Below are 13642 nucleotides of genomic sequence, written 5' to 3'. Positions count from 1 at the left end.
ATTATCAAATAAATCGGTTGGACTAAAACCTGGTGTTGTCAGACTTTTTACTGTCCTTCTGTCTCCACAGGAGAAGACCAAGCACAACACCCTTGAGTGGGCGAAGACAGGGGATGGTGGGCCAGACCTTTGAGGAGCAGGTGCTGGAGCTCTCCAAAGAAGGGGAGATGTGGGCTGTCAGTAATAGCAGGATCAGTCTGCCGTCAAGACATGAACACCTGTCATTCCTCCACTCACTTTAGGCAACGTCTCAGGGGCATGAGTTTCGGGTGCAAGGGGCAAAGTTCAAAGTTGATGTACGAAGCATGTTTATTTGCACAGAGAGGATAGTGTATGCCTGGAACTTGCTGCCTTGGAGGTCGCGGAGGCAGATGCGATAGTGACCTTTAAGAGACATCTCTACAGCTATGTGAACAGGATGAGAATAGAGGCATATGGTCTCCAGGAGGGTAGGGGATTGCAAATCAGATGGTCACTACAGGCTTGGAAGGCCGAAGGGCCTGTTTCTGTGATGTAATTTTCTTGGTTCTTTGTTCTATGTTCAATGGAGAAAAGTGAATCATGTATCTGGCATCCTGGATTCCTCTCCCTCCCTTGTACTTAACCCTGGATCAGACCCTGACGTCCTGGGGCCTTCTGGACTACAGGCCCTGGCTACAGCTCCTACCCCTCCTGGTCCAGACAGCTTGGACAAGTCCTTGGAGAATGTGGATGAAGAAACCTCCAAGGATGGCACCGTTTTGGTGTCAACTGCCACCTCACAACTCACCATCCCAGATACTGACATGTCAGTGGGTCCAGTTAGTGTTAAGGCTTCTGGGTCACTCTTAGGTGAGCACAACACATCTGATAATATACATCGGATGGAGGAGGGAATATCTGAGGCCAGTGGCACGCAGGGTCCTGCTGGAGTGCAGGACTCAGTTAGCCCCAGGGCTACATGCTGGACTTCTGAGATCACTTCTCCCTCAGCTGCTGGAGATGCAGCAACAGAGCCAGGGAATGCAGGCAGGGCTGGCTGCCACACTGGACCAACTGAAAGGCTGTTGGGAGGAGTCCCAAAGCTTTCAGGTGGATCAACTACTGCCTGTCTTGCATGCTTCCCAAGCCAACACTGCAAGAGTGGCACCTGTAGTGGAAAGCCTGGGGCGGGGGATCCTGAGTGTCAGGCTCCAAGTGATGGCTGAGTCACAGCAGGCCACAGCAGCGTCCAGGAGAGCTGCAGCCAAGTCACAGCAGGCCACAGCTCAGTGACTGAAGAGGCTTTTCAAGATTCTGCGGCCCATGGCTGAGAGGCTCGAGAGCTTGCAGGAGACCCAGTGGGACAGTGCTGGGACACATGGGCTATGGCAGCAGACGTTGAAAACGTGGCGCAGTCTCAGAGGGTCATGGCTGAGGATTTGCAGAGCATGACGCAGTCTCAGAGAGTCATGGCTGGGGGGTTGCAGAGCATGGCGCAGTCTCAGAGGGCACTTGCTGCAGCCATTGAGTGGTGTCCCCTGACTCAAGTGGCCTCAAAGAGCTTGACCACCATGGGTAGGACGCAGTTGGTCCTCCAGGCCTGGCAGTGCCAGATGACGCTGGAGATTCTGGAGTCCCATGGAGTGACACAGGGGCCCACAGGAACTCTAAGGGAGAAGGAAGAGCTCAAGCCCATGCCAGGTCCTACCAGCCAGGAGACTGTGGCTGTAGCTATACCTTCTGACACCCCCTTCCTGACACTGGGGCATCTCGGGGGCAGTGGGATGAAGAGGGTGTCATGGAAACATCCCAGACACCTGGAAGCAGGCCAGGGCCCTCAAGGTCTCCAGAGGATGCCCACCACACACATCACTGGCCACGGGATGAGGTAGGCAGCTGGCTCCCTCCACCTGCGATGTACATTCTGGGGAGTCACTGAGACGTAATGGTAGGCCACATAAGGTTAGGAAGTTGTAGTTGCACTGAGATGGCATGGTGAAGGGCTGCACTAGTTAGCAAGATATTGAAGCACCTTAACGTTTTCTGTTCACAAGTTTTTATGTTAAAACTTCTTATTCAAACACCTTTATTGTAAATAAAAGCTTTTTTCACCATCCCCCCATGACCAATTTGTCTCAATTATGAATCCTCTTCTATTGATGATTGCGAGAACGATGCTTCATGTTGATGTTAGTTGGGGAGGCCCCTCAATGCTGTGTCACTGAGAAAAGGAAGGCATTTGTTCCGCAGAGTGATTCCCTCCCCTTCCCCATATCCTCCCGAGAGCTCTGTATGGGGGTTTCAGATCCCTTATCCATATAAAGATGTGTGCCCAGGTGCCAGTGTGCATGCACAGCTCAGGTAGGAGTCAGAATAGTTTGCACCAGGGCATCATTAACATACAGTTCCCAGGCCCACCACTCTGGTGTGACAACGTATAGAAGGATATAGAAGGAATTTGAAGGGGGGTGGGGAGTGGAACCCACAGACACAAACACCAAGCAGGTGAACCTCCTGGTTTTCAGTGCCTTCCTTGCCAACATTGCATGCCTCATTTGGGTTACCAGCCCTTGAGCATCTGGTTGGTATTCCTCAGCATGCTCTTCCTCATCTTCCACCTCCTCCTCCTGCTGGTCATCCCCGCCTCCACCAACACCCCCCTCCCACCCCCCCTCCCCCCGCACCCCCCCCCCCCACCCCCCCCCCTCCCCCCCCCCCCCCCCCCCCACCCCCACCCGCCCCCCCACCACCACCCACCAGCGACAGCTAGCTGGTCAGCCGCCACGTACTCCTCCTCCTCCTCCTCCTCCAAGAGGTCACCTCTTGTAGAGTCCAATTGTGCAAAACACAGCACACGACCACTATGCAGGAACAGATCACTAGGCTGTATTGGAGGAGCAGATTGGTCCAGGCACCGGAATTGCATCTTGAGGAGCCCAATGCATCTCCACTATCGCACGGGTGGCTACATGGGCCTCATTATAACAGGTCTCCGTCTCAGACACAGGCCTCCCCACAGGTGTCATCAGCCATGTCCAAATTGGGTAACCCATATCACCCACGAGCCCTCCCACAGCCTGGGCCCTCCTCAAATGCCTCTGGGATGTCCAAGTTCCTGATAATGAAGCTGTCGTGCACACTCCCTGGATGTATGGCACAGACGTGCATGCTGGTCATATTATGGTTGCACACTAGCTGAACATTCAGGGAGTGGAATCCCTTCCTATTTACAAATCTTCATGGGGCCTTGAGGGTAACGCGTGTGCAGTCAATTGCCCCCTGCACGTTAAGCATCCCAGCAATGGCAGCGAACCCTGCACCCCAGGCTTCCTGCTGCGCCTGGTCCAGGTTGAGGTTGATGATCTGGCCAGCCCAGTCATACAGGGCTTCAGTGACCTGCCTCACACAGGCGTGCACAGCAGATTGGGAGATGCTACAGACATCTCCACCTGGAGTCTGGAAAGGACCAGTCATGTAAAAATTTAGAGTGGCCATCAATTTGACAACCAAGAGTGGGTGCCCTGCTCGCTTCTAGGTGCCAGGCCCTGCAACAGGTTGCACAGGTGTTGCATGGTCTCCTTTTGGAGTCTGAGACATCAGCGGCATACGGTGTCCGACACCCGGTCAAAGGACACTCTGCATGGAACTGTCAGGGTCTCTGTTCTATCCTTCTCGTATGCCCCCCTCTGGGTGAGTGGTGGCCAATTCTTGTCTCTGGTGGTCATCTCTCTCTGGTCCTGTAAGTGGCCTTCTGTGCCTGCAATTTTTCCTCCAGCTCCTCCTCCTCAGCTCCAGCAGCAACCAAATGGATAGCTAGATCTATTGGTTGCATAGGAAAAGCCATGTTATCACTCTGAAGGTGGGCTGGGGGTGTGAGCGATGCGTAGGAAAGGCGATGCATGGGGAATAGGGCAGATGGAGAGGAACACATGTAGAGGTTATGGAACAGTGCTGCCCCCTAGCATATCAACAGTCACTGTTCATACCCAATAATTCCCCCAGCCACATGCTCCCCACAATCACAGCTATCCACCCCCCAATTCCCAAGTCATATGCTCCCCATAATCATAGCCTCCCAATTCTCCTTCCCACATACTCCCTACACAATCACAGCCCCCTCCACAACTCCCCACACCCCACCACCGATTCCCCCCACCACATGCTCCCTATAGTCACAGCTCCTTGCAAAGTTGAGAGGCTGCAGCAGTGCAGTTTGCAAGGGCTTTGTGCACATCCTTCAGCTGGAAGTGAGCTGAGTGCACTATGACCCAACAGCGCCACATAACCCGAGGTCAGTGCTGAGACCCAGGTCTGTGCTGCAAGTCAGACATCAGAGACCCTGCAGAGCAACAGCTCCCCACCACCCACCCACGCTCGCAGAACCGCTACCGACCTGAGAGCAAAAGTAAGAAAATTGCTCCTTGAATACCCTAGATAGATATAGCGTATTATTGAAAGCTCTTCTCCCACTCATCTCACTCCCAACAACTTATCCTGTTCTGCATTATCTAGAACATACAGCATTTCAAGGGAAATGTATATGCATACGTCCATAACTGGGAGCAACTGGCTAGTGCAGAAACTTCGAAGTAAGCAAAACTCCACAATCCTTGTTATACCACTTTCTGTAGACCTTTATAAATTTAAATGACTATAGACAGCACCAAACAGCTGTACAATCAAAGCAACAACCAGAACCAGCAATCAATCAACCAGCAACTAATCTGTATGCAGTTGATGATTCCTTTAAATATCATCGGTGGGGGTCCTTACAGCTGCTGAATGCATGTTGAATGCTGATTGACATATCCAAACAACAGTTCCTCCCAATTTCAATTTTACACTGTGCATGTATTTTGTGTATGCTTAAAACATTTATATGTAAAAATATATATTCATCAGTTATCAAGATTAGTGAAAAGTTTTGCATGTACTAAACATAAATTTGTGATCAGCTGCTCCAATAATCATTGAAACAGGACAATCTTAGCCATAAAGTTAATACATTCACATGCTACTGTGGAATATTTACTGGAATTTACAGATTCAAATATCAGATGACATAAATTATACAGTATTTATTCTTTAACTCTGATTTTCCTTTTGCTTTAATCCCTTTTATATATAGCTATTTCTATCCAGCAACAGGAGATTCAAGAAGCTGGATAATTAGAAATGTCAACAGGTATTTGAAACATAATAGAAGGCAAGTAAACAGTTCTTTTCAAACCATATAAAATGATGTTGACATTTTACCAAAATGAATTAAAAGGAGGATTCTGATATATGCAGCAGGCATATCTGAAAGCAATTACTTGAGATTCTAATTATGATGATTCCTGCCAATTACTTTGATTAACATTTTCTATCTGTTCTGTTTATCTTTCAGTCACAAATTTCTATTGTTGCTTTTTTGTCATATTGTGGCATATTCATTCACAAGACAATTCCACATATTAAATGAAAACCTGACAATACTTGGATTATCAGAGGACAACTAAAGAAATTATGCAGGTTTTCTTCAGTCTGATTTATGGAAATTCGTACTTATTAAAGTAACAGTTTTAATTAGTCTGATTCCTCATACAATTTTTGTTTAATTTGCTGCTCAAATAATGTCTTCTGAAAAATATGGGGTAGAAATTTGTCTCGAGTGATCACACAAAAATGGCATCAGATTGGCTGCCTTGAATAAAATATAAGGAGCTGTGTATAACCAGCATTCATTCAGATACCGCGAGCTTTGTGCCATTGCCTGAGATACATTTTCCCCCTTTTATTTCTGAATATGGAATACTGAACAGACTATAAATCATAGGGGCGATTCTTCCAAGTGTCAAAACTGAAGTAAATCATGCTGGTTTTTTTCAGTTTTCCAAATGAATCTCCCACAACCTGTGCACTGCAGAGTGCACTTGCGTGAATCAGTCCAGGAATCAGTGGGCAGGGCCTATTCCTGCTGGAGAGGCTGGCAGCATAGTGCTGAGCAGGCCACTGTGCATGCGCCTGCTCACCCCCCACCACCCAACCCTTGAGCTGGGGGATGGGGGGGGTGTGCCTTGATGGTCCTCCACTCCAGCAGGGTCAGGCTGTCAGCTCCCCATAAGTGGGGAACAAAACTAAACCCTGCTGGAGTGAAACAATCCTGGTGGGTAGAGAGGTTGGCAGGCCTGGATACTTCAGTCCCCAGTTCGCTGATGACATGAAAATGGTCTGGGGATGCTAGTTTGAATACATTATGCAGCTCCACGCCGATTCCTGGTGAGGAGCTGACAGCACCGGAAATCCGGCGCTTGAAGACTCCTGGTGCCCAGCAGGGAGCCCGCAAAATGGCATCCGCTCGAGTCTCCCAGCCCATTGCACTACAAAACCAGTGCAGCGGGATAGGAGATCAAATTTTTCTTTTCAATTTCATATAATGTTTGGTCAAAATTCTTTAAACCTTTCTACTTCTCTTAGTTATAGTAAGCAAAAACAAAACTTCTTTAAACATTTGTTGCCAAAATAATCTCCAGAGGGCCACCATTTTGAATAGTTACATTAGAAGGCATTCCTTCAAAGAATAGTTCCCTCTCAGGTTCTGAAATTTGACAACATGTTTGCGTTGCCAATGTACGCTGGAGATTTCCCTGAGATTAAATCTAACCCAAACAAAAAGTAACTGGATTTGTCATCCACCAACTGTTAGAATACATTTTAAATAAAGGGGCATCGTGAATTTTATAGTTATTTCATGTTGGTTATTATTGTGTTATATTTCATGTGATCTGTTATTTGTTTCAGAGAATAGGATTTTCAAAATTCCTTCTGAGAAGAAATCAAAATCTTGCTAGCTACAGCAATGACTGACAAAATTCAACCACAGCTGTCCTAAAACACATATTTAGAAGCAGCAATTAAAACAAAAATTTCAGTGGGTAAAAATACATGATGGAGAATTTTTTAATAATTTATTCAAGTGTATTAAAATAAAATCATGCTATACAGGGATGTGATAAGGATTAAAATAGTCTACAGACTGAACTCAGATAAGTAAATTATTGAGCTGCTCAAATGATTGTCATGGTAGCATTATGATTAATCTAATCTCCATGATGTACTTACTGTTTTTAAAGAAATGTAGCATTATGAACAGACCGTGCAATAAAATACATAAGCTGTTATGCCTTTTTTTCTAAGTCCACAAATCAATTTCAAATAAAATATTATAACATTCATTTAGGTACAGTGTCAGCAACAATTTATACCATAAAGCAGTCTTTGATGTGTCTATTCAATTCTCGGGTCTACAGTAAACTGACTGTTGGTAGGTAGATAAATAAAAACGAGGCAAGTTTATTGGAGACCAGGATTGTTGTGCCACAGACTGAGGCAGACAGAAAACTGTCCAGTCTTCCTCATTGTGATACACAGAAGTGTTTAATCATAACTGTCATCTGTTATTGCCCAAATATGGGGCCGAATTTTATATACATGGGTTGGATCTCAGATGCAACACCAAAAACAGGTACTGTTGCTGTATGAGCAGTCGTATGGTAACCACTTAGCAGTCCAGATGCATGGGTCCCATCCAATGGAAGAATGGGACAATGAGTGCCTATCTCTACTTCACATCATTGACGCTATCTTTAATGGTTGCCCCACGATTTGGTGATGTCTCCCTTCATGTTCTCCTCCATGCTGCAAGGACAAGGCAAGGGACAGCAAGAAAAGATCCTGCACCCTGACCAATTCTCCATAGCTGTAGAGTCCCAAACCCCTCCCACCCCCTTGAATTTGGATGCAGTGCCACAAATGGGTCAAAGGCCAATTTCACTCCACCAGGGTGAGTACTCCATACCACTTTCCTCTTTGGGACTATCATGTGGCTACATTGGTTGGTGCCCAATATGAGGAGGGAGAGACTATCCTAACAGTGCAGAATCAGAGCAAATTCTGAATTATGGCAGCGTTGCAGAAATACCCAACTCTGTGTCTTTGCTCAACCCCTGAGTGTGCATATAAGGAGGAGACATCACTTATTCCCTATCATTGGCCAAAGAGCTGCTACCAACATAAATATTGTGCTAGTCTTGATGAGAAAATGAATGCTGTTGCTCCTTCTGCTTGCAGGATAAACAGTAACAAGAAGCAGGTGAAGACTCATGGAGGCATCTAAAATATTAATAATCTGTCATCCACAGAGGGGAGATATTGGCTTGCAGGCCTAAGCTTTAATTGCACATGGTGAGACAACAGAGTGAACCTAACAGAGTGAGGAGGTGCATTACTCATGTGTCCACCACAGCACCTCTGGAGCTCCCATCAGCCATAATTGGGGTGAGGAAATGTGGACCCTTTAATCTCTAAATGGTCTGTCCCCTCACACAGGTCTTGGCATTCTAGAAGGATGGACAGCTGCAGAGATGGGGGAGCCAGCAGTCCACCTCGGAGGAGGAAGAGGAATGTTGCACCATCACATCATTACCCCGCATCCTCGCCTGCATTAAAGTATATGGGATTTGAGATAATACATTGGCATGAACTGAGAGTTAGTTAGCAGCAAAAAAAAGACAGCAGGAACAAATAAGTCTTTTTCAGAGTGGCAGATGGTGACTGGTGGGATCCCATTGGGATTAGTGCTTGGGCCCCAGATATTCACAATATGTATCAAAGATTTGGATGAGGGAACCAAATATACAAAATGATGACAGGACTGGATAGACTGGATGTATGGAGAATGCTTTTGCTGGCTGGGGGATCTAGAACAAGGTGTCATAGTCTCAGGATAGAGAGTTCCTCATTTAGGATTGAGATGAGGAGCTCAGAGGGTGGTAAACTATTGGAACTCTCTGCCATAGAATATATTTAAGAAGGAAATCAATAGGTTTCTAGACTCTAAAGGTGTCAAGAGGTATGGGGAGAGCACAGGAGTATGGCACTGAGATAGAGGATGGGCCATGATCACGCTATTTGATGGAGCAGGTTCGACCTATTCCTGCTCCTATTTTCTGTTTCTCTGTCTATAATGTATGCTACTCCAGCTATCCATAAAATTCATAGAACATAGAACAGTACAGCACAGTACAGGCTCTTTGGCCCTCAATGTTGTGCTGAGCTTTGTCTGAACCTAGATCAATCTATCCCACTCCCTATCATTCTGGTGTGCTCCACGTGCCTATCCAATAACCACTTGTAAGTTCCTAGAGTGTCCGACTCCACTATCACAGCAGGCAGTCCATTCCACACCCCAACCACTCTCTGAGTAAAGAACCTACCTCGGACATCCCTCCTATATCTCCCACCATGAACATTATAGTTATGCCCACTAGTAACAGGTACATCCACGTGAGGAAATAGTCTCTGAACATCCACTCTATCCCCCTCATCATCTTATAAAGCTCTATTAAGTCACCTCTCATCCTCCTCAGCTCTAAAGAGAAAAGCTCTAGCTCCCTCAACCTTTCCTCATAAGACCTACCTTCCAAACCAGGCAGCATCCTGGTAAATCTCCTCTGCACTCTCTCCAATGCTTCCACATCCTTCTTATAGTGAGGTGACCAGAACTGCACACAATATTCCAAATACAGTCTCAACAAGGTTCTGTACAGTTGCAGCATAACCCCATGGCTCTTAAATTCAAACCCCCTGATAATAAACGCTAACATACTATAGCCCTTCTTCACGGCTCTATCCACTTGAGTGGCAGCCTTTAGAGATCTGTGGATATGAACCCCAAGATTCTCTGTTCCTCTACATTCCTCAGAACCCTGCCATTGACCCTGTAATCCACATTCAAATTTGTCCTACCAAAATGAATCATCTCGCACTTATCAGGGTTAAAATCAATCTGCCATTTTTCGGCCCAGCTCTGCGTCCTAGCAATGTCTCTTTGCAGCCTACAACAGCTCTCCACTTCATCCGCTACTCCACCAATCTTGGTGTCATCAGCAAATTTACTGCCCACCCTTCAGCCCCCTCCTCCAAGTCATTGATAAAAATCACAAATAGCAGAGGACCCAGCACTGATCCCTGTGGTACACTGCTGATAACTGGTAATTCAGTTCTAATATCTGAAATTCTCTCCCAAAACCTCCACATATCTCTACTCTTTACTGCTCTCCATCTTTAAGAATATCTTTAAAATGTCCAGTTCCAATTATCCAGCCCACTATTTCTTTTCACAAATTAATCTCAAATTTTGTTTAATAACACTTCTGTGAAGAACCTTTGGACATTTTCCTACATTAGAGATGCTTTATAAATGTAAGTTATTGTGTTGACCTGGCCTAAAAGATCCAATAATCATTGCTGCACAGGATCATAGTAGAACAATATAAAATTCAGTGCTTATCACTCTGGGATAAAAATTAGTTCGGGCATGTACAGCCACTACATGCCAGAGACGCCCAAGGCGTCAATGGAAACGGATCTTCACTGGATTGGTTGGGCTAGAATCGGGCAAATTTGCTCGTGTTGGGAGAAGCAGAGAAAATGGATTTGTACAAAGTTCAGATTTGTTGCATATAATTTCCTTGACTACTATTGATTTGACTTTCTATGTTTTTGAGCCTATGTATAGCTTTATAGAGCTGTTGTCCTTTATAAGACTTTGACGTCATTGCCAACCAAATGCTCTGTCAACAGGAGGTATCTGGCTGTGAGCATAATGCACCAAATCAGGTTTTTCTTCCCTCAAGGTAAAGCGTAATACTTCAGTGACATGTTCAATCTAAGAGTCAACTTCAAATCTATATGCTTAGAGCTTTTGTAAAGCTTCAATTTGCATATTAAACAATCAACTAGAAATATCGCAACACCCACAAAACTCCCTTTGTAATAATCTTGCTGTAGCACATTCAGTTCGTTATTAAAGAACATAGTCAAAATGTTCCAGGGAATTTTGCAAACGTTATTGTAAATATGAAAGAGCTCAAATATAACAGATGAAATATAGATGTCCTTCTAATAATACATTTTACCACTATTTTGCTGTATAGAAGCTATTTAATATTTTTGTACTAGCACTACTAGTTAGTTATTTTGAGTGCAGCAAAATGCTAAGTGATTAATCACAGCCAAAAATGAAGGTTAATTAATGATTTTCTTGAATGATGAAGTTAATCATCAATCTGATTCTAACTTTATAAAATGTATTGATAACTCAGTTACACAGAGGGGGTGATTTGAACAGAATTTGGCAAAGTGTCCATATCAGTGAGAAAAATGGCATGCTTTCCTCTAGGACCAGACTGGTTTTCTCTCCAGATCTTATGACATTGTCAAAAACAAAAACAGGCGGGCGTATTTCATGTTGTCATGTTGAGGTGTGATGTGGAGTTGCTGGCATTGGACTGCGATAGGCACAGTAAGTAGTCTCACAACATCAGGTTAAAGTCCAACACGTTTACTTGTTGAGAGGCAAGGATTAAATATGCCCAGGTGCACTGAGTTTGGGCTGTCACATTTAAAGGGTGCCCTGACCAGAGGAAAAAAATAACCTCCCATTGTACCACAGAGGCCTCAGGGGCTCGTCCACTGTCCTGCGATCAGAGCTGGCATTCCTGCCCCTCCCCCCATGATCAGAGCCAGCATCAGTCCCCCTGTCTCCTGCTATCAGACCTGGCATTTGTGCCATTTTCCTGCAATCTGAGCTAGCACTTCATTCCCCCCTCCCGTGATCAACGCTGGCAGCTCCCCCATGCAAACAGTCAGCGCCAGCACCTCCCCCCCCACCCCAAATAATTAGAGCCAGCAGCCCCCCCAAACAGTCAGAGCTGGCATTCCCCCCCACAAATAGTCAACGTCGGTGCCTTCCCCCCCAAAACAGTCAATGTTGGCACCTCCTTCTCCGCTGCCCTGAATATCACCGTCATCAGACCTCTCCCCCAACTCCCACCCAACAGCCATCACCACCATCCCCAGCTCCCAGGTTCACTCCCACTCACCATCATAAATATATGAGGCTTCCACTGGAATCCACCCCTGCCATGGTACCTGGCATCAGTTGGCACTGCCAGATTGGCACTGCCAGGTTGACATGGTGCCAACTTGTGCAAGGGGGCAGTCACAGTAAGAAATCTCACAACACTAGGTTAAAGTCCAACAGTTTATTTGGTAGTAAACACCACTAGCTTTCGGGGTTTGCTCCTTCATCAGGTGAGTCAGGGGACAGTGCCAGGACACTACCTGGCTGTGACCCTCTCCCCTGGGGGCTACACACACTTTTACACACCCGGGGGGGATTCCCCATGACAGGTTCACGTCTGCGTAAATCGCACTGACATGACCTTACATTAATAATGTTTGAAATTACAGTGAGGGGTCAATATCTGGCAGAACGGATATCTAATTATATTAAAATATATTCAAATGTATTCAAATCAGGTTCATGCCCTTTGCGACCTCACCAGAGAGATTCATGATTTTAGGGTTTCGCCGGATGTTGCGCCCCCACCACCATTCCCACAGACAGCAAGAATGGGCTCACGATCCGCCCATAGGATCTAAATAATTTCTTTCCTGTGATTACTCAGTAATTGCTCTTCATTAAAGTTTCTTTAATGAAGGCATATCTAAGAATTGTGAACAAAATTTTGATGTATGAATAAAATACTTTGTAAATAAAAAGGCAAACCGCAAGCTAAGAAAGTTGCCTCTGCTGAAGTGAAACAAAATAGTAAGGATCTAATCAGTCCTTGAAGTAGCAATTCTGATATTAAAGAAAAACTGCTTACAAACGAAAAATCCTCAGCATTTTGGCATAGAAGCCTGGGAAAGACTGCTTGCCTCTGGAACCTCTCTTCATCCTCAAAGATGTTTCCATACATAAATCCATTCATCATAGTCGAATGAGCATGGATGTCAATGTAGAATTCCATGCTTGCTTTCTGTTAGAGAGGATAAAAGTTAATACAAAATGTAACTTGAAAATACATGAACCAGCTTCATGGATGAAATGTTTTACCAAACACTTTAACTTTGCCTTCCTGAATAAATAAAGGTCAAGGTTTTGGGAGATTAATCCAAATGGGAAAAAAGTAAATTGTGATAACCGGTTGACTGTGAAATTCCAAGAATGGTACAGTGGATAAATTTTAAGAGTGTTGCAACTTACAGTCACCTTAAATTCATAATTTTGTGGTTTGGAGTGAAATATGAAATGATGCAATAGATACTTTATTGGAATTGTCTTGATGCTTAATTCCCAGAAGTGCCCCTTGTGCATCAGCTGTGGAGAGAGTTTACTGAAACTGTAATTACCTGAAAAATAACAGGCCTCCAAATACAGTGGGTAATGTGCTCATTTTTATTCAATGAGCCAGAAGAACATTATTTTACTGTACGGACATTCATTCTGAACACATAAAGAAATCCTACATAAAGCACACGCAAAAAGATCCTCTTTTTTAAAGTACTTTTCTTTCACTTTAAATAGGCTTTCTTCATAACACGTTTTTTCAATGTTCTTTCAGCAGTTATCTTGGAAAGTATTGCAGATGTATTAAGGTTTTATCTGTATCCACAGCAATATTGAGCTTTCTACATCACTGAACCTGGCTCTGCAATGCAGGATTTTATATAATACCTTTTTTAATATATTTGTTTTGAACTTTTGAGCAATAAATAATGAACGTACTCTCCCCAGTGATTGCTGTTACAATATATAAATAAAACAAAATCCCAAATTTTGAAAAGACCA

General features: G+C 44.8%; 1 protein-coding gene across 4 annotated transcripts in view; it reads right to left on the bottom strand.

Annotated features, from left to right (window-relative positions):
- The window catches only part of agbl4 (AGBL carboxypeptidase 4), a 791814-nt gene that overhangs the window by 97296 nt on the left and 680876 nt on the right, over positions 1–13642 (bottom strand). For 3 of the 4 annotated variants that reach the window (XM_080195501.1, XM_080195499.1, XM_080195498.1), the window contains one exon: positions 12678–12830. The exons of the other annotated variant lie outside the window; for it this stretch is intronic. In XM_080195501.1, the coding sequence (XP_080051627.1) occupies positions 12678–12830 (153 nt within the window). The remainder of the gene's footprint in view (positions 1–12677; positions 12831–13642) is intronic. 4 annotated transcript variants of the gene reach the window in all.

This window comes from Carcharhinus amblyrhynchos, chromosome 9, assembly GCF_965287045.1.
Source record: "Carcharhinus amblyrhynchos chromosome 9, sCarAmb.v2.hapA, whole genome shotgun sequence".
Taxonomy (NCBI): Eukaryota; Metazoa; Chordata; class Chondrichthyes; order Carcharhiniformes; family Carcharhinidae; genus Carcharhinus; species Carcharhinus amblyrhynchos.
This window is presented reverse-complemented; position numbering and strand designations above follow the sequence as displayed.